Source organism: Muntiacus reevesi, chromosome 11 (genome assembly GCF_963930625.1).
Source record: "Muntiacus reevesi chromosome 11, mMunRee1.1, whole genome shotgun sequence".
NCBI classification, from domain to species: domain Eukaryota; kingdom Metazoa; phylum Chordata; class Mammalia; order Artiodactyla; family Cervidae; genus Muntiacus; species Muntiacus reevesi.
In genome coordinates, this window is record NC_089259.1 from 33,881,068 (window position 1) to 33,902,007 (window position 20,940).

At 49.7% G+C, this 20,940-nt stretch overlaps 1 protein-coding gene across 1 annotated transcript in view; it reads left to right on the forward strand.

Annotated features, from left to right (window-relative positions):
* The first annotated feature begins 1,363 nt into the window (after positions 1–1,363).
* Positions 1,364–20,940, forward strand: part of CRYL1 (crystallin lambda 1) — a 53,417-nt gene continuing 33,840 nt past the window's right edge. The window contains exons 1-3 of the mRNA XM_065902172.1: positions 1,364–1,518; positions 5,400–5,507; positions 17,250–17,376. Of these exons, the coding sequence (XP_065758244.1) occupies positions 1,469–1,518; positions 5,400–5,507; positions 17,250–17,376 (285 nt within the window). The 5' untranslated portion in view covers positions 1,364–1,468. The remainder of the gene's footprint in view (positions 1,519–5,399; positions 5,508–17,249; positions 17,377–20,940) is intronic.

Here is a 20,940-nt window from a genome sequence, read left to right on the forward strand (position 1 = left end):
GAGTGAATGAATGACTCAGTGGACCAAAAGGTGCTTGCAGGAAGTTCAGATGCTTTAGGAAAAGAGCAGTCACCCATCACCCGGTTGAGTAGTCACAGCTTCAGAGAGGAAGTGGGGCTTGGCTACTTAAAAGAAGACAAATTTTCGGGTCATTTGTGGTGAAGGCAGCACAGGAGCTGGGGCTTCATTATGAATCCAAATAGCTATGTGAGGGCTTCCCTGGTGGCTCAGCTGGTAAAGAATTTGCCTGCGAAGCAGGAGATGTGGGTTGGATCCCTGGGTGGAGAAGATCCCTTGGAGAAGGAAATGGAAACCCACTCTAGTCTTCTGTATTCTCCATTGCAGTATGGAGAATCCCATGGACAGAGGAGCCTGGTGGGCTACAGTCCATGGGGTCGCAATGAGGCGGACAAGACTGAGCAACTAAGCCCCCACGCATAGTTATTTCAACATTTAAAGCCTTATCTTGGGGACATCTTTGCTGTGTCACTTTTCTCTTAAGTGAGTTGAGTGCCTTTTCAAATGCTGACCGATACCTTGTGAAACTGCTCTAGGCTCTGACATTCCTCTTTCCGTTTGGGCTGAGGAAGACAGAGGAAGGGCCCTGCTGGTCAGGGTCACGCGTTTCCGCTGGAGCGCTGCGTTGACCTGGATGGCTGGCGTGGCCCCCGCTCTGGTGCTGCGGGGACGCGTGGTCACGGGCACGTGCGCCTATTCTTCCGCAGTTTCTGAAAAGAGCCCGGGGCGGCGCGGGGACACTTCCTCCTTCTGGAAGAGAGACCAGCTGGGCCTCCGGGAGGGGGCTCCGGGCCTTCCAGTGTGGTGGACACCCCCTGCCATCCCCCAGCCCTCCTGTCTGCCGTCCCAGGGCTCCCGGGCCTCGGCCTCCTCTGTGGATAAAGGCTGGTCTTCCTCGAAACCAACGACAGTGTGAACCCAGCAGTGGATCCTGAGCTCGTGCGCCCGGACGTGGTGCTAAATCTTCACATGGGAAGGGAATTCCAGGGGTAAATTTGTGGGTTCCTTTAGCGGTCGCACCTTGTCGTGGTCTGGAGGTGTCCCCCTCCTTGTGCACGGACTTTGGGGGTTCAGTAGGGAACTGACCAAAACAAAGTGAGTCACTAGAGTCCGAAGGGGTGGCTCTCCCACCTGGCCCCCATCCACGTGACGCTCCGGGCACCTCCTCCGTGCGTGCTCCGGGGAGAGGGAGGCGAGTGCTCCGCACGCGGTCCCAGCCGCTCCCCCGACCCCGCCCAGTCCCGGGCTCCCTGCCCGCCCCGCCCACAGCCCCGCTAGCCCCGCAGCCCCGCCCGGAGCCCTGCGCGCCCGCGGGGCGTGGAGAGGTGGAGGCTCCGCCCGCGCCCCACCCACGGGCCAGGCCCCGGGGCCATGTCGCGGCCGCGGGGCGGGCGGAGCCAGTGCCCGGGTGGCGCGCGCCGCAGCTGTCTCCTCGGACACCGCGCGGGCCATGGCGTCCCCAGGGTCCTCGGCGCCCGGTGGGGTGGCGGTGGTCGGCAGGTGAGGGCTCGAACCCGCGTGCCCGGGAGGGTGGCAGGTGGGCCCGGGCGTCGTTGCCCGGGCGGCGGGGGGAGGCTGGCGGCGCGGCTCCAATGACCCCAGCGCGCCTCCCTAGGACCGGGCGGGCCTGGGCGACGGCGGGGGGCGCAGCTACGTGGGGCCCCCGCGGCAGCCCGGCTGCTGCGCTATGCGGTTACGGGCGGAGTTGTTGATGCGGGCCGGGTGGGGACGGTGGCATTTGGCGCTGCGAGCGGACGCAGGGCTGTCGGGCCGCGGGTCCGCACAGGTGTGTTGTCTCCTTTCCCGTCCGAGGGACGGGGGCGCAGAGGGGCTGCGGAGCCGCAATCTGGGTCAGGCGGGGCGCGCGCTCGGGCCTGTGGCTGTCGCTGGGCGACCCCGCCTGGCCGGGGAGGGGTGGGGACCCACCGCGCGGTCCGGATCCGGATCCAGGCCTCCTGAATGGCGAGGGCACCCTATCCCCAGGGCATCCGGGTTCTCCAGGGTTTCGGTGTCGGGTTAGCAGCTCAAGTCCCATCCACGGTTTCCTGGTTGATACTCCATCCTCTTTTAAAACTCCTGCAGTTTTCATTTTTTAAAAAAGGCGTCCACGTGCACCTTTCCGTTGGTAAGCTGGCATAGCGAACTACCCACTTGTTGATACTTGTTGGTCATCAAGTACACCTTCTGGGAGGCTCGGTGTCGGGTTACGCCGCCCAGGGGCTGGCCCGCCTGACCAGTCACAGCTCCGTCCTGAGAATAAGTCGTGTCCGGGGCCCCTCCTTGAAGCCTGCCGGGGTCCAGCCCCAGCAGGATCCAGGGGAACCCTCAGGATGAACGCGTCGGTGAATGAGAGAGTGAGACAAAGCTCAGGGCTAAGTCTGAAGTTTATTTTTGCACGGCCCCTTTATACCCTTAACAACATCTTTGGGGGGAGTGCATGTTGCTCACACACAGGGCATCTCAAAACATTACAGCAACTTGACCTTCAACAGAAACTGGATGTCAGCCACATACTTTTTGTTCACAAGAGTCTTTCTTACCATTTGGCCTTCAGGCCTGCTAACATTTTATGGCTTGCACCTGGTGTGACTTAAGCAACTTCAGTAGCTGACCCTGTTTTTCTTATAATTAATCTATTTTCTTTCTAATAAGCGTCATCTCTATGGGAACTAGATAGGATTACATTTTTACAGAACAGAAATGCGAAGGACTGCAGAAACAGCAGATATGGCACAAAACAGGCTCTTAGTCTAAAAGTTAACCACCTGCAAGAAGTTGCCAGCTAATCTCTATCTAAAGTATTTTCTATTAGGCACATTTGTGGCTATCATATTTGTGGAGCTTTTTTCACCCCACGGAGGGACCTATGCTTAATAGTTTCTTTTGTTAGCGTACTGTGCTTAGGATGTTTAGAACAATCAAGAGCATTTTGTGCAATGAGAGCACACATTTATCAAACAAGCCAGAATGCCAGCAAAATGTTTGAATTGAAGCATTTCCTTCATCCCTGGCCCCTTTATAGGGTACCAGCGTCCAGGAGATTTATTAATTAGCTTTTAAGTTGGTCCTCATTCAGTGAAAGAGGAGCAGGAGAGCTCTAGGCAGGCAACACAAGAATCCGCAGCAGAGTAAACAAGAACAACAGCAGAAAAGGGGGGAGAATATAGGGTAGGGTAGAGGCCGAGGCCAACCTGGAGGGTCCCTTATCCTAGACAGCCTTGCCTGCCCGGTATTTTCTTCATGACCTCGTCACGGGCGGGACCCCCCCATAACGGCTCCCGGCAGAAGCCCCTTCGAGGAAGGGGTCAGGGTGCTTTGTCACCTTCCTTGGCAGGGAGCAGTGGCCTTACCTGTGCCTGTGTGCTTTCCAGGCAGGAGGGCGACCGACTGCCTCCTGATGGGATATAAAATATAGAAGAAAGTGCACCTTGTCCTGGGCGTGGTGACCTTGCTTGCATTGCAGCCTTTGTCACAGTCAAGTGTGTATCAACCACGGGCTGGGACTGGCCTGCTGCTGGCACCCAACAGTGTTTAGTGGAGTCTAGAGTTGATGGTACAGGGGACCCTTGGACCACTGGCAGGTGGAGGGCACCCACTTGTCCATTCCCACCAGAGAAGCCAGTGTAATTTACTGTCGGTTCCTCTGCATCAGTGGTACCCAATGGCAGATCCCAAGTTTTGTAGGATTTACCATTTTAAAAAGCCTGCTTATAGGTGGGCTCCGGGGAGTCTAGCTCCTGTTGTTCCAGGGTCCACTGTGCCTTTCTCCAGCTCTGATTGTTGTGCAAAGGACCCGTGCTTTGGGAGTCACTATTTCCAATTCCCCAGGGGAGGCTGACAAGGAATTAAGTAGATTGACTGCAAGAAATTGCAGAAAGTGAAGAGGCACTAAAGATCCTTTTGATGAAAATGAAGGAGAGTGAAAAAGTTGGCTTAAAACTCAACATTCAAAAAACTAAGATCATGGCATCTGGTCCCATCACTTTATGGCAAATAGATGGGGAAACAATGGAAACAGTGACAGACTTTATTTTTTTGGTCTCCAAAATCACTGAAGATTGCAGCCATGAAATTAAAGACGCTTTCTACTTGGAAGAAAAGCCATGACAAACCTAGACAGCATATTAAAAAGCAGAGACATTACTCTGCCAACAAAGGTCCATCTAGTCAAAGCTATGGTTTTTCCAGTAGTCATGTATGGATATGAGAGTTGGACTATAAAGAAAGCTGAGCACTGAAGAATTGATGCTTTTGAGCTGTGGTGTTGGAGACGACTCTTGAGAGTCTCTTGGACTGCAAGGAGATCCAACCAGTCCAACCTAAAGGAAATCAGTCCTGAATATTCATTGGAAGGACTGATGTTGAAGCTGAAACTCCAGTACTTTGGCCACCTGATGCAAAGAACTGACTCATTGGCAAAGACCCTGATGCTGGGAAAGATTGAAGGTGGGAGGAGAAGGGGCTGACAGAGGATGAGATGGTTGGATGGCATCACCGACTCGATGGACATGAGTTTGAGTAAGGTCTTGGAGTTGGTGATGGACAGGGAGGCCTGGCGTGCTGCAGTCCCTAGGGTGGCAAAGAGTCGGACACGACTGAGCGACTGAACTGACTGACTGACCGACCTTCCCACAGCTTTAACACCTCAGGAAGCAGCCATCTTCACTTCTGGGGTAGCCCAGCTTCCCTTCCCTTCTCCCTCCTTCCTCCGTCTCCCCTCCTGTCCCCTCTGGCCCCTTTCTCTCTCCTGTCTCCCCTCCTTATCTCGTCTTTCTCTCTCTCAACCTATAGGTGGTTGGGGAGTGTGAACTAACTGCTAAAACCTGGTTAAGTTTTTGTATTTCATTCTTGGATTTCAACAAAACTACAGGGGCCCAGGTACCATTCTTGGTCAGGGAACCGGATTCTCCATGCCTCAACTAATACCTGGTGCAGTCAAGTACATAAATAAATATATACAAAAAAATTAGCATCTCCCTTGTGGGGTAGTTTTCAGATTAATAGAGGTAAGATGTGTACAGTTTTAACATCATCATCTTTAGTGCTGGTGGCGGTAGGAAAAACTGAGGCAGCGGGGGAGATGCTGTCTTTCTTCTCCAGCCCGGGACTCAGCTGACACTGGTCAGTCGGGGGTCCGTGGCATGGTGCGTGGACGCCCTGCCCCTCCAAGCTGCCCCCAGGTCTGGAGAGCACTGCAGTGAGGACCCAGGACCTCTTGTGTGGAAGCAGCATTTTAAGTGGATACCGCTGTCAAAACGTGGAGTTGTAAGCCATCAGGTGTTTCACTAACAGGATGCTGTGTGCCCCGAGACGCACCCTGGGCTGGCGCGGAGTGGCTCCACTATCCAGCTGACCTGCGCCTCTTCCTTCTCTCCCTGCAGTGGGCTCATCGGGCGGAGCTGGGCCATGCTGTTCGCCAGCGCGGGCTTCAGGGTCAAACTGTTCGACATCGAGCCTCGGCAGGTGACCGATGCGCTGGTCAGCCTCAGGTGAGTCCCCTGTGCATGCAGAGGCCCTGCGGCCTCAGCCTGTCTGTTCAAGCCCTTGAAGCTGGAGTCCTCCTTCTCCTGTGGGGTCGCAGTCTCGGAGCCGGTGAAGCCAGGCTGAGTGAGACGTGGATCCACCCCACAGCAGGGGTTCAGACTGTGAGGACGGACTTCCGGGGGTAGAGATGTGTGAGGGGGCTGGAGGAACCCAGTGTAGACCCTCAACTTGCAGCCCAAGAACTGGTGAATGGTTCTGTGCCACATGCCCGGGAGCTGCACTGGCCCTCCCCTGCGGGCACGGAGGTCCTGAGGGCCTCAGGTGTGTTCTTACCTGTTGCTCTGCATGGCAGGACGGGAATTAACTGGGACGAGTGTTGTTTGAGGTGTGAGAGTATGCAGACTTAGCAGATGCTGAGCGTTGAGCCCACGGAACGTAGCATTTCAGGGACCACCTCAGGAAGAAAAAGAATAGGAATGAAAGGAAAAAGGTGGAGACAGGGAGGTCAAAGACAGAAGGACAAATTAATTCACAGGTTGCCCCCCTATGATGCCATCACTGATCACGGCTCTGATCATCTCAGGCTTGTCAGGTAGTTACTCTCCTGGTGGGGGGCATAGCCATGAGCATTAATTTGAATGTGCATTTTGTGTAACAGAAGATGCTTTATCATTGGCTCTTTGAGAAGACAAATATATAGGGCATGATGTCAGGCTCTAGGCCTCAAGAAGTTACATGCCTTAGGCCAATTTTGTTGTATAGCAGATAAGAACCCAAAACCCAGAGAAGTAAAGTTGCTTCTTACATAGAGTAACAGGTAGCTGGTGACTAGGTGAAACAACTTTCAAATTGTGATGCTGGAAACTTCTGAAAGTCCCTTGGATGGCAAGGAGATCAAACCTGTCAATCCTAAAGGAAATCAGTCCTGAATATTCATTGGAAGGACTGATTCAGAAGCTAAAGCTCCAATACCTTGGCCTTCTGATGTGAAGAGCCAACTCACTGGAAAGACCCTGATGCTGGGAAAGATTTAAGGCAGGAGGAGAAGGGGACAACAGAGGATGGGATGGTTGGATGGCATCACCAACACAATGGACAGGAGTTTGAGCAAACTCTGGGAGATAGTAAAGGGCAGGGAAGCCTGGCGTGCTGCTGTCCATGGGGCTGTGAAGAGGCAAACACAACTGAGTAACTGAACAACAACAGATGAAACATCATTTGAAAGAAACAAAAAGCAAAAAATGAAGCAACCACCATAAAGCTCAACACTCCCCAATGCTTTATTCTGTGCCATTAGGGAAGGAGGGGGACTTGGCACACAGACCTCTGTTTCCAGGCATGTGCCACTCACCAGGGACACGTGGATGAACAAGACAAAGCTAGTCCTTCCCAACAGGACAAGTTCAGCCTGGTGATCCTGCTATATGAATTCTCATAGTGACCCCCACAAGGCAAGACCTCATGTGGCCACAAAGCCTAAGATACTACAATGTGGCTCTTTACAAAAGATTCTCAACCCACATGTTTAAAAGTTGCGATTCTGGTCTCCACTCATGATGTGTGGGCCTTCCCAAACCAAGCTGTTCTCTGACCCCAGTGTGTGTCCTGCAACTCAGCTCAGCCCTGAGACAGCATCATGTCCAGCAGGTGGGGGTCTCCATCCCACAGGGCTGCCCTGCCGCTGACACTTCAGACTCCAGCTCAGTCCAGTTGCCTACTGGTTGTGGTTCCTACCATCCCTTCCTGGGTTTGCTTTACTGGCTAGAGTGGCTCCCAGACTCAGGAGACCAGTTACTCAGTGGATTCCTGGTTTATTACAAATGGAATTAGGGTTACTACAACCAAGCAACTCAAGCTTAGGACTTGAACCCATGGTCTTTTAACTGAGATCACACACCTGGTCTCGAGACTTAAGAAGCTCAGGTTCTTTATGTCTCATTGAGAATTCAGTGAGAGACAAAGTGATAGGGAAGTGGATTTATTTAGAGAGAAACACACTTCACAGATAGAGTGGGGACCATCTCAGAAGGCGAGGGCCACCCCAGGGTAGAGGGTTTTTAGCTTTCATGTGCTCAGTCATGTCCGACTCTTTGCAACCCCACAGTCTGTAGCCCGCCAGGCTTCCCTGTCTGTGGAATTCTCCAGGCAAGAATACTGGAGCCAGTTGCCATTTCCTTCTCCAGGGGATCTTCCAGACCCAAGGATGGAGCTCTGGTCTCCTGCATTGCAGGCAAATTCTTTACTACTGCAACACCTTACTTCTTTTATAGGGGTGGGTAATTTCATAGGCTGATGAGTGGGAGGAGTATTCCAGCTCTTTTGGGGACGGGATGGGGACTGTCATGGCACCTGGGAGTGTGTCACTTAGTATGCTGATGTGTTAGAGCGATCGCCTGCAATGCGGGAGACCTGGGTTCGATCCCTGGGTTGGGAAGATCCCCTGGAGAAGGGAAAGGCTACCCACTCCAGTATTCTGGCCAGGAGAATTCCATGGACTGTATAGTTCATGGGGTTGCAAAGAGGCGGACACAACTGAGTGACTCACTTTCACACACTGAGGCTCAAGATCTAGTGGAAGCCAACTTGCCTGCCATCTTGGTCCTGTTTGGTTTGGTTCTTATCTGTTTACGTCGTGTCCTCAGGCTGTGTCAGTGTTTTAAAGGTTGTGTACTTCCCTCCTGTTTCACGTCCAGTCAACAGCAGGATGAGGAAATACACAGGAGACATGTGGTGGGCAGAGAGCTTTCCTGCCTTCTGGTGTCCCCTCTCCCTGAATATCCTGTTCAATCCTGTTCAACCTGGAGGCTCTCTGAACTCCCTCTTTGGGTTTTTTGGTGGCTCTGACACTTAGACACTATTGATTAAATCACTGGTGATTGTACTTAGCCTCCAGCTCCTCTCCCTCTCCTGAGGTCAGGGGCAGGACTTCAAGTGCTGACCCTGAAATTACTGGATTGGTGACATAAGCAACCAGCCCAGTTCTGAGGTGCTTTCAAAAGTCACCTCATTAACATAACAAAAGACACATTATTGCTCCTAGAACAGGATATTCCAAGGAGTTTTAGTAGCTCTGTGTCAGCTCTGTGAACGCCAACTACATCTTTCTTATTATATGTCACAACATCACAATAGTAATAGATGCTAAGATGAGAATATTAATATTAACACATTTTGTGGTGGTTTATCCCTATTGCTATTTAGTCACTAAGTTGTGTCTGACTCTGCAACCCCAGGGACTGTAGCCCACCAGGCTCCTCTGTCCATGGGATTCTCCAGGCAAGAGCACTAGAGTGGGTTGCCACTTCCTCCTCTAGGGGATCTTCCCGAGCCAGGGATCAAACCCACATCTCCTGCATTACTGCTGAGCCACGAGGTTTATCACTGTAGGGGTGGAGAAATGGTCCTTTGCTTTTAGGTTCATTTGGTGATCTGAGAATTAAACTGATGTAAGGCGGATTAATAGGAGAAAAACAAATGTTATTCTGTGTGATGGGAGTCCTGTGAAGCAGTGGGGGCCCACAAGGAATCAAGGGACTGAGGCTTCTGTAAGGCCTGATGGGTGGAGGGCGGGTCGGGATGTGGGGAGGCGGAGGAGGCCTTTGCTGGGAGGGAGAGGAGACCTGCCCTGCTGTGTGGGTGTTTCTTGGGTGAAACACTCTTTTGACCCAGGCCCCTCCATCCCCCGAAGTATAAACATAAGCAGTTGAAGGGAAGTTCAGGAGAAGCTCCAGAACCTGCTGGGTTTTGATTGCCTTTAGGTCAGAATAGTCCTTGTGCCAAAGTGGCATCTTTTGGGGTGAAAAAACCCACTGCCTTTCGTTGCCTTGTGTATTTGGTGATCTCTGAGTTTGTGTGCATTGGCTCTAATCTGTGGAAACCCTGGGCCTGCACTGGGTCCTGGTGAGGTGCAGTGTGAATGCCCCGTGGAGGGGTTTCTCGGCCACCCACCTGTCTGGGGACAGACTAGGGTCTGACATTGTCTCCTTCACACCTGACCTGGGGTCTCAGGCCCAGGTCCCCCCTGCATGTACCTTCATGGCAACTCTGCCTTTTGCTGGTTTCACTTCTTTCATTTTTTTAGTTGATAAATATTTTCTAATGAAACATCTCCTTTTTAATTTCTAGGTTTTCTCTTTTTAAAATTGTTATTCAGCTGCTTAGTAATGTCTGACTCTTCATGACCCCATGGGCTGCAGCATGCCAGGCTTCCCTGTCCTTCACGGTCTCCCGGAATTTGCTCAGACTCATGTCCATTGAGTCAGTGGTGCCATCCAACCATCTCATCCTCTATTGCCCCCTTCTCCTCCTGCCTTCAATCTTTCCCAGCATCAGGGTCTTTTCCAGTGAGTCAGTTCTTCGTAAAGTTTTGGAGCTTCAGTTTCAGGTAGCCAAAGTATTGGAGCTTCAGCTTCAGCATCAGTCCTTCCAGTGAATATTTAAGACTGATTTCCTTTAGGATTGACTGGTTTGATCTTGCTGTACAAGGGACTTTCAAGAGTCTTCTTGAATACCACAGTCCAAAAGCATCAATTCTTTGGTGCTTAGCCTTCTTTGTGGTCCAACTCTCATATCTGAACTTGACTACCTGAGAAACCATAGCTTTGATATATGGACATTTGTCAGTAAACTAACATCTCTGCTTTTTAATACACTGTCTAGGTTTGTCGTGGCTTTTCTTCCTAGCTCTGGAGTTCATATGATTTTCACATGTCACAAAGTACTCCCAATCATTTAAAAATGTAAAAATCACTCTTAACTCTCAGCCACAGGACTGACTCTGGTTTGCTGACTGATGTACTTTTCAGTTCCGTTATAGTTTCATCTCTTATGTTGTAGATCTTATGATGTACCTGTAACCAAGAGAAAACTAAGATCCCTAATTGCAAAGTTCTTTGTCCTATCTCTTGGGGGTATTTATATTGATAGACTTTATTGTTTAAGTGTATCATGAAAGAGTTTGGCCACTTTTTAAAGTCCTTTCAGGCATAAAGGAGAACATTGGGAAATTGTAAATAAAGTTTTCTTTTTCTTAGGCTAGATTAAAGGCTTTCCTATAATATTTTAATACTGCTATGCTTAATTAAGAGCTAACATACATTTTAAGTATTATTGGTGGCCAGTTAGATTGAGCTTTTAGATATCAGCCTAAGATTTTTGAACCAAGGAACAAACAAATACCCCCTCCAAAAATTAGTTAGCAGCCTTACTGTAGGAAAAGCAAATGTCCTGAATTATGTGTCTTTCCTCATGAGTGGCTTTCTTTCTAGACCCACCCCTTCCCCCCACCACGTGTAAGCTGACTGCACTTTAATGTGCGGAACTAGTTGTGCTTCTCTGGCAGGAAGCAGGATTTCAGGGTATCTCGTGACACCTCTGCTCAAGTTTTTGCTGGCAAAGCTGCCAGGAGGATCGACTGTGAATCGTGTCTCCTCGCCTTCCTGATGGAGGGAAGGTACACTCAATTCTAGGTTTTATGACTTGTGTAAGGCCACCTACATCCCTTTTTTTCTTTTTTAATTAGGGAACTAAAAGATCTCGCATGCCACAACTAAGACCCAGCACAGCCAAATAAATAAATATTATAAAAAAGAAGAAGCGGCAGCATAAACAGTGTATCTTCTTGACTGGATTGAATTGACTGGTGTTTGGGGAGAATGGATACATGTATATGTGTGGCTGAGTCCCTTTGCTGGTGTCCACCTAGTCTTTTTCTAACAGTGGGAAAACTGTTAAAACCTCATGTATTGAAACTCGTAACAGAAAGGGAACTTGACCTTGGAAAAGCCTATTAGCAGATGCTTCGCTGCTTGGCTTTTGTTCTCGAGCGAATGCTCAATGCTTGGCCTGTGTTAGGGCTCAAGAATTTGAGAGGGTGGTTGTATTTCAAGAAGAAAAACCCAGATCGAGTAAACAAAGTTGAAATGTGGACTCGGAGATTGGGAGTGTTTTGTTTCTCATGACTTGGGTTCAGTTTCATTTCCACGGGGTCGCCTCTCGGGACCAGGACCCCAGCCTGGGCCGTGGTGACATCTGAGTGACAGCCCCACGTGTGGGCGGGGGGCCAGCTGCCCATCTGCCTGGAGCCCTGGCTGAAATCGCAATCTTTGGGTGAACTCTGCTTGTATCTCAGCTGCCATCTCCGTCGTGTGGAGATGGTCATTCCGAACTTGAGTCACTGAAAATGGATCTGCTTTTCCACGTGGACGTGGATTTAGTAGACCAGCAGAAGTGGTCTCTGAAAACTGGGTGGCTGCCCTGGGCTCTGTCGCCTCAGTAGCTGAACTTCCTATCCTGACAGCTGACTCTCTGACTCGGTTAACCAGTCAGATCTGTGCATTTGCTTCAACATCTTGAACCTGAATTTGATCTGGATTCCTCTGGACTGGTCTGGTTTGAAGTTGCCTTTTAGTTGTCCATGTAGCTTTGGTTGGAATAGTTGAGGTTAATAGATCACAGAATGGCCTCCCCTGGCTCCCATCCAAGTCTGCTACAGTCATTGAAAAATGTATGCAATCTGGGTGTGACTATAAGAAACATGCACAAGACATTCATGGAGAAATTTTTTTTAATTTAATTAATTTGTATTTCTGGCTGTGCTGGGTCTTCGTTGCAGCATAGGCTTTTCCCTAGTTGTGGTGAGTGGGGGCTGCTCTCTATTGCAGTGTGCGGGCTTCTCATCATGGTGGCTTCTCTTGTTTCGGGCACTCTAGGTGCACTGGCTCAGTAGCAGTGGTTCCTGGGCTCAAGAGCACAGGCTCAGTAGTTGTGGTGCATAGGCTTAGTTGTCCATAGCATGTGAGATCTTCCTGGACCAGGGATCCAACCCAAGTCTCCTTCATTGGCAGGCAGATTCTTTATCACTGAGCCACCAGGGAAGCCATCGCCGAGAGATTTTTTTTTCAGCTGTATGAAGGCCAGTAAAGAACAAATAAGTTAGTGGGCAGGAGCCTGTCTGCATGGATATAACCAGGAGGGTGCAGGGCAGCAGGTGACCAGACCTCCCTGGGCTGAGAAGTTCCCAAGTGACCTGAGTACTGTCGCCAGAAGCTGACTCCAAGGGGCCATGGGTTCCGTGGGTCGTTGAACCTGACATATCTGTGTGTTCACGGGTCATGCTGTCCCTTGGCTGTCACTAGGACAGTCCAAATGATTGCTTCACGTCACTTATTGACTCTTCTTCCCAAACAGGAATGGTTCCCCCTTCTCTGATTTGTGAAAGCTGTTATCGTTGTTCAGTCGCTAAGTCAGGTCCGGCTCTTTTCGATCCCATGGACTGCAGCATGCCAGTCTTCCCTGTCCTTCACCATCTTCTAGAATTTGCTCAAATTCATGTCCATTGAGTAGGTGATGCCATCCAACCATCTCATCCTCTGTTGCCCCCTTCTCCTTCTGCCTTCAATCTTTCCCAGCATCAGGGTCTTTTCCAATGAATCGGTTCTTCGTATCAGGTAGCCAAAGTATTGGAGCTTCAGCTTCAGCATCAGTCTTTCCAGTGAATATTCAGGGTTGATTTCCTTTAGGGTTGACTGGTTGGGTCTTGCTGCGTCAGTTCTTCAGTGCTCAGCCTTCTTTGTGGCCCAACTCTCACATATGCCAATTGTACACTTAAAACTGGGGAGAAGCCAGAGTACTTTGGCTGTCTCTGGCTGGTAGGGTGAGGAGTGACTGCTCTTGGGTTCAGGGAATCATGCCGACGTCCTTGTCCTGTGGGCTCCAGGTGTGTGGACACATGTGTTCCCTGGGCGGGAGGGCTGTGAAGGCTCACACAGGATTAAGTAGGGTGTGGACACAGGAATGTGAGTTTTGGTTGCTTCTCCCTATGAGGTTTCCCTCGAGCAGTGGGTCAGGGCATGCAGCTCCCCAGGTCTCCTGTGGCACAGACGGAGGGACAGTCTGCCTGCAGCGCACTGGCCTTTATCTGCCTCTGGGGAGGTTTTCAGGTTAAGGTGTCCGAGGCACAGGGCTAGTCACCTGCGTGAGTAAGTGGTGTGTTGGTGGGTGCAGCCGTTGGCAGACTGGGGACTGGGCCCTGTGCTGTCAAGCAGAAGTCTCAGTTCAGTTCACTCAGTTGTGTCCAACTCTGCAACCCCATGGACTGCAGCACACCAGGCCTTCCTGTCCATCACCATCTCCCGGAGCTTGCTCAAACTCATGTCCATCGAGTTGGTGATGCCATCCAATCATCTCATCCTCTGTCGTCCCCTTCTCCTGCCTTCAATCTTTCCCAGCATCAGGGTCTTTTCCAATGAGTCAGTTCTTCTCATCAGGTGACTGAAGTGTTGGAGCTTCAGCTTACTGACCAAACTGATCACATGGACCACAGCTTTGTCTAACTGGACGAAAGTGTGAGCCATGCCATGTAGGGCCACCCAAGATAGATGGGTCATAATGGAGAGTTCTGACAAAATGTGGTCCTCTGGAGAAGGGAATGGCAAATCACTTCATTATTCTTGCCTTGAGAACCCTATGAACAGTATGAAAAAGCAGGTCTGGAGCTCATGTTTTTAATAAAAAGCTTGGTATTCTGCCTCTCCCCTCCCCCCCCACTTCAAAGACATTAAAAATGACAAAAATGAGATGAATGAATGAAAAAAGACTATCTACACAGTGTTCCACTGTGGAAACCAACAGGGCCCCTTGACAGGGTCCGAGGCTGGGACGCCCCCCGCTGCCCCTTGCTGGCCTCTTGTCTCCTGGCTGGCCTCTGCGGGTTAGGATTTTCAGTGGCAGAGGCCAAGTCACCTCACATTCGTGAGCTTGGTACTCCTGCTTCTGACTTCCCGACTCTTTCCTGTCATCAGCAGCTGTCTCGGCACCTCACACCTCAGGGAAGAGGTGGGGAGCAGAGAACCCTGACAGAAACCCTCCTGGGGACTCCGTGACAGGCTGACGGTGAGGTTCCAGGAATACCCTGAAACAGCTAAAAGCCTATGTTGTTGTAGTTTAAAAATTTTTTTAGGGAAATACATGCATAAAGACAACTACTACTACAGAGTGTATAACCCAATCCCTCAGTCTCCAGTCCAATGTCCCTATCTGACCTGGGAACACAGTCTTCTGTTCGGAAAATATTTGTTTTATTTTTTTGAGAAGTTCTTCTCTTCTTAAATGAGTAAATGCTGCTTTTGAATAAAATCTCATAAACAGAAATATATTAAAAAAGATCACCATATGTACCCTATACTGATCATTGTTAACATTTCTTTTTCTCCTAATTCAAAACGTAATTTTGCTCGTTAGGAGGCAAGTATCTATTGAGTCCTGGGCGGTGCTCCACTGCCCTCTAGAGGTGAAACTGGTGCACTGCAGTCACCTGACCAGGTAGGTAGCTGTATGAGGCAGAGAAGCTGGCTGAGCATCTCACCAAATAGTTCGTTCCCTGCAAAGCTTGAGGCAGAAGTTCTAGAATACTCAGTGTAAAATATTGGAACTAGTAGAACTAGTGTTTTGTGGGGGTTTTTTTGCTAATATACTATAACTCTTCCAAATCATTTATATCACAAAAACCTCAGAGATTGTCTCTCCTTAAAAAAAAAAAAAAATTAAACCCAAGTCCTGCTTGGTGTGATGGCTTGTGATGGCTTCTTCACCCAGCTATCTGGTATCAGGAGAGGCCACACCCGCCTAGGGGTCTTGGACTCCTTCTGTTTGCCACGAAGCTGCTTTCAGTTGAAGATAATAAGAAATCTGTATTTCAGCGCGTCTTACTGGAGTTTTTTTTTTTTTTTTCACAGTAACAATAGCAAAAGAGTTTCCCTTCCTCTATTTGTAGCTAAAACAAAAAATTTGAAGTGCACAGCTTTAAGGAAGAAACAGGACAAGGGAGCTGGCTGACTCAAATGGGCCCTGGCATCCCAGGAGCGCCAGCTTCCCAGGGAAGGACAGGACGAGCAGGGCCCCCACAGGTGCCTGGGCTCAGGGGTGACCTGCAGACCCTTGACCTAGGCCTGTCCCTCCCATTCAGTGTTCCCACACTCAGCTGTGCCACTGCCCAGCCTGTCTTACAGTCCCCAGCCTGAGACCCAGACCCTCAGGTCGCCAGCTGTGCTTGAGCCGTTGCCCCATCCCAGGGCCTCCCCGACCTTGGCTGACACTCTGCACCCCTGAGTGCAAACCCAGCTTTCTGCCAAGAACTCCGAGAGCTTAATGATAAACCTGCAGCCTCAAACTATGTGATAGTGACTGAGCCACTGGCATGGGAATCCAGAGAATGTTCTGGAGCCTGTGCGTGTTTGCTCATCTGTGTATTTAACATGTCCTGAGTTACAGGCAGGACACACTGCACCATCCGCAGACTGAGACGGGAATGTGGGTCCAGCTCAGGAGTCTTCATCCTGCCTGGCCCATATCTCCAGGCACCTGCTCTCAGCCCTCTCCCCAGGGGCACTGAACTGAGGCCCAAGAAGCCCTGATTTCTGCTTCTACATCCCACGGGCATTGTTGGGGGGGGGGGGGGGCGGGGAAGCTGTGCCTCAAGGTATTGGGATCTTAGTTCCCTGAGTAGGGACCAAACCTGGCAGTGGTTAAGTTCAGTCTTAAGCACTGAGAAGTCCCCTATCTTAGTAACTGTTGTGTCCATTTTGGCAGTATTAAGTACATTCACAGTGTTGTACAACCATCCATCCCCACAACTCTTGTCCTCTTGAAAAACTGAAACACTGCCCCCCCCATTGAAGAATGACTCCCCTCCCACAACCCCCATTCTCTCTGTTTCTGTGGATTCTGTCACTGCATGTCCCTCATATAAGTGGAATCACATGGAATCTGTCCCTTTGTGATGGGTTATTTCACTCAGCATCATGTCCTTAAGGTTCATCTGTGGAGTAGCAGGTGTCAGGATTCCCTTCCCTTTTAAGGCTGAGTAACATTACATTGTCACTGTGACAGAAGTCTGTGTAGTCAAAGCTATGGTTTTTCAGTAGTCACATACAGATGTGGGAGTTGGACCGTAAAGAAAGCTGAGCACCAAAGAATTGATGCTTTTGAACAGTTGTGTTGGAGAAGACTCTTGAGAATCCCTTGGACTGCAAGGAGATCAAACCAGTCAATCCTAAAGAAAATCAGCCCTGAATATTCACTGGGAGGACTGATGCTGAAGCTGAAGCTCCAATACTCTGGCCACCTGATGCAAAGAAGTGACTCATTGGAAAAGACTCTGATGCTGGGAAAGATTGAAGGCAGGAGGAGAAGGGGGCAACAGAGGATGAGATGGATGAATGGCATCACCTACTCAATGGGCATAAGTTTGAGCAAATTCCAGGAGATGGTGAAGGACAGGGAAGCCTGGCGTGCTGATGTCCATGGGGTCACAAAGAGTCAGACACGACTGAGTGACTGAACCCAGCATTCCATTGTGTGTCCATTCATCTCTCTGTGGACATGGAGTTGTCCCCCTCTTTTGACCACTGTGAACAATGCTGCTGTGGATATGGGGGTACAAATATCTGAGTCTCCACTTTTACGTCTGGGATGCAGGCCCAGAAGTGGGATCGCTGGCTCACAATAGTATTGTTTTTAATCTTCTGAGAAAGCACCTGATGTTGGCCACACTGGCTGCAGCTGTTAAGGCCGGGCCAATGGTGCTGTGGTTCCTTGCTCCAGGTCTCACCGCACTTGGTTTCTCATCTGTTCTTTCGCTGCTACGGGCTGCATCGTGCTCTGCTTTGCATTTCCTGCTGATAGGTGAAGCAGACTTCTGCCTTTGAGTTGTTTTGAATGCTCATGGCTCACTCTCCACTGCTTTCCAGGAAGGAGATGAAGATGCTGGAGCTGTCGGGGTACCTGAAAGGCGAGCTGGGCGCCGAGGAGCAGCTGTCACTCATCAGCGGCTGCTCCGACCTACGGGAGGCAGTAGAGGGCGCCCTGCACGTGCAGGTGAGTGGGGACACCTGCCCACCCAGCTGGCAGGGCCTGTCCCCTGGGTCCTTGGGTCAAAGGCAGGGGGAGCCGCGGGGATCGTGAGCCCACAGGTGCGGATGGCGTTCACGTGACCAGAAACACTGTCTCCCCAACCCCCCCCCACACCCTCCCCAAGATGGAGTTCGCTCTTGGGTTGTTAGAATGTTGAGCAAAAAGAACATCTTCTGGACAGCTAACACTCCTATTTTCATCTAACTGGATGAGAGACTGTTGTTCTGAGATATAAGAGATCACCTAAGAGAAACCCTTTCGTGTCTTGTAACGTTTACATTTACTTTTTCCAACGACTTCACTCAGAGAATCAGGCTGTCCCCACCGCCAAGGACACTCTAGGCCCAGCGGACTGGGGGCAGCTCAGTGCCCACGCAGGCTCCAGCCCATCAGGGCCTGAACGCAGCTCCTGCTGCATGAAGACCCAGTGTCTCCTGGCTTCCAAAACGTGACGCTTAAGCTGCCCGGGGTTGACAGGGCCTTGCTCCTGAGCCCCTCCTCGCCCCATGTCCAGCCAGTGCTGGTGTCTCATCTGGTCTGTGATGCTTGTTGAACTGAGAACTGGGAGCAAAGCCGGGCCTGAGCGGGGCTCCTGGTGCAGAGGCCTCAGGCCTGATGCTGAGGCCTTAGACTTCCTCATCTCCTCCCACTCTTTCTACCGCATCTTGTGTCCCGCTCAGTGAAGGGTCCAGGACAGACACCAACCCGTCCCTGACCTCTGAGCCCCTCGTCCTGGCCCGCTGAGGCCTCGATTTCCATTCTCAGAGGTTGTGGTCACCTCAAGTGGCCCTTATTCCAGGCCAGGCTCCATTGATTCCAATGAGAACAGTAGGAAACCCCTTTTGGGGTCAATTTGATACATGATATTTACATGATGGAAGTGAATGCTTACAATGACGTGTATGATGTGACCTGACAGGTGAGCATGTGACGTGTCACCACACGTTTCCCAGAACAGTGGTGTCCACTTGGGTCTGTCTCCACTAGAGTGACTTGGCTTCTTTTCTGAACAGTTTCCAGTGCCCTTTGCTTTTACTTCTGAGATGTTTGCTGTGCTTTGTAATCTGTGTGTGATGATGGCTGCAAAGTTTCATTTCCAGCCTCAAGTACTAATTGTCAAGCCTTCCGTTGTTTCTTTTGTTCCCTGCAGTGGTATCGTATGATCCATGTGATAACTGGCAGTGTTATTTTTCTAAAGCAATCTTTGTGTGTGTGTTAGTTTCTCAGTCGTGTCCGACTCTCGTTGACTCCATGAACTGCAACCCACCAGGCTGTTCCATCCATGGAATTCTCTGGGCGAGAACACCTGAGTGGGTTGCCATTTCCTTCTCCAAAAGCAATCTTTATGAGGCTCATTATAAATTTTTCAGCACTAGCCATTGTAAGGGAAGCCCTGTGGCTTAGTGGTAAAGAATCCACCTGCCAATGCAGCAGACGTGGGTTTGAATCCCTGGGTCAGGATGATCCTTTGGAGGAGGAAATGGCAATCCACTCCAGTATTCTTGCCTGGAGAATTCCATGGACAGAGGAGCTTGGATGGAGTCGAAAAGAGTGGGACATGACTAAGCAACTGGGCATGCACACATGCAGCTATTGCAAAGTCAGGCCCCAGGAATAATTAACATGTTTGTGTTAAATTTCTTTCTCTCCTGATCTCATTTAAAAAAAAAAATGGATTCTGGGACTTCCCTGGTGGTCCAGTGGTTGGGACTCAGTGCTTCCATGGCCTGGGGCCCAGGTTTGATCCCTGGTCTGGGAACTAAGATCATAAACGCCACATGGAAAAAAAAGAGAAAAAAGACCTTGAACCTAAAGAGTCAAGGCTCAGGGCTGCACTTGCTCTCCAGGGGCCTCACAGCACCTCCAGTGTTAGTGCTCAGAGACCTCCTGCTAGCCGCCTCCTCTGAGCAACTCTGTATGGCTCCCTCTTTCCCGTTTAAGGAAAATTTTCTCATCATAGAAAAATTCACCTAGGCTTTTTGGAGACTTCTTTGTTTATAAAAAGAAAACGATCGTTACTTTAGGGAATTGCCCAAAGGCAGGAGAAGAGCATGTGAATTAACACAAACACTTCTTTAATCACAAACCTTCCAGTTGTGCGAGTTACTGAGCCCTGGGAATCACCACCCTAGAAATGCGAGTGGTCAATTTGTCTTCCACCCAAGTCCCAGTGGGCGGGTGCCTGGGTCAGAAGGTTTCCTCTGCTAAAATGTGGGAAGGAGTGAGAATGGAACCTGAATTTCTAGCACTTAGTGCAATTTTGAAATCAAACCTGGCCTGGCAAGAAAATCTAGTGTGCTGGAGAAATAAGTGTATTCTGAAAAGCTTTTAAAGTATTGACCGTTGCATAGCATTAAGGGTCATTAGCTATGACCCAGAGGCTTTATCTGATCTCTGCAACTTTTTACCTAAGATCCAGGTAGCTAGCTGGTAGGAGCCATGGGAATTTTGGTCATGGAATTGTGAGCTCTAAATGGACTTTCCTTATAGTCAGCAGACAACTCAGATGTGTTTTTCCATGTCACTCTGAACCTTTACCTCTAAACTGGGTAAATGCTTAGTCATTTTGGTAAGGACTTTGAGATTGTTAGTAATTACAGGAAGCAGTATTCGTAGTAAATACTATGGTTTAAAATTTATACATTTGCAAGGTCGGCCATTTTTTTGGTCTTGTTCCACTGAGACTCAGAGTGATCCTCCTTTTGGTGGGAGTTGAGGGGAGAGGGGGGCGGCAGTACTGAGTGTGTGCAGGAGTGCACGTTGAAACCTGAATTTCTTTTTTTTTTTTTTTTTTTTAATTTTATTTTATTAGTTGGAGGCCAATTACTTCACAACATTTCAGTGGGTTTTGTCATACATTGACACGAATCAGCCATTGAGTTACACGTATTCCCCATCCTGATCCCCCCTCCCACCTCCCTCTCCACCCGACTCCTCTGGGTCCTCCCAGTGCACCAGGCCCGAGCACTCGTCTCATGCATCCCACCTGGGCTAGTGATCTGATTCACCATAGATAATATACATGCTGTTCTTTTTAAAACATCCCACCCTCACCTTCTCCCACGGAGTTCAAAAGTCTGTTCTGTACTTCTGTGTTTCTTTTTCTGTTTTGCATATAGGGTTATCGTTACCATCTTTCTAAATTCCATATATATGTGTTAGTATGCTGTAATGTTCTTTATCTTTCTGGCTTACTTCACTCTGTATAATGGGCTCCAGTTTCGTCCATCTCATTAGAACTGATTCAAATGAATTCTTTTTAACGGCTGAGTAATATTCCATGGTGTATATGTACCACAGCTTCCTTATCCATTCATCTGCGGATGGGCATCTAGGCTGCTTCCATGTCCTGGCTATTATAAACAGTGCTGCGATGAACATTGGGGTGCACGTGTCTCTTTCAGATCTGGTGAAACCTGAATTTCATTTTTCCTGTTCCATGTGTGTTTTAATTTGTAAAATCGGATTATTATTCACATATAATAAAAGCCGGCAGTTTTAGTGTTCAGGTCTGTGTGTTCTGACAAA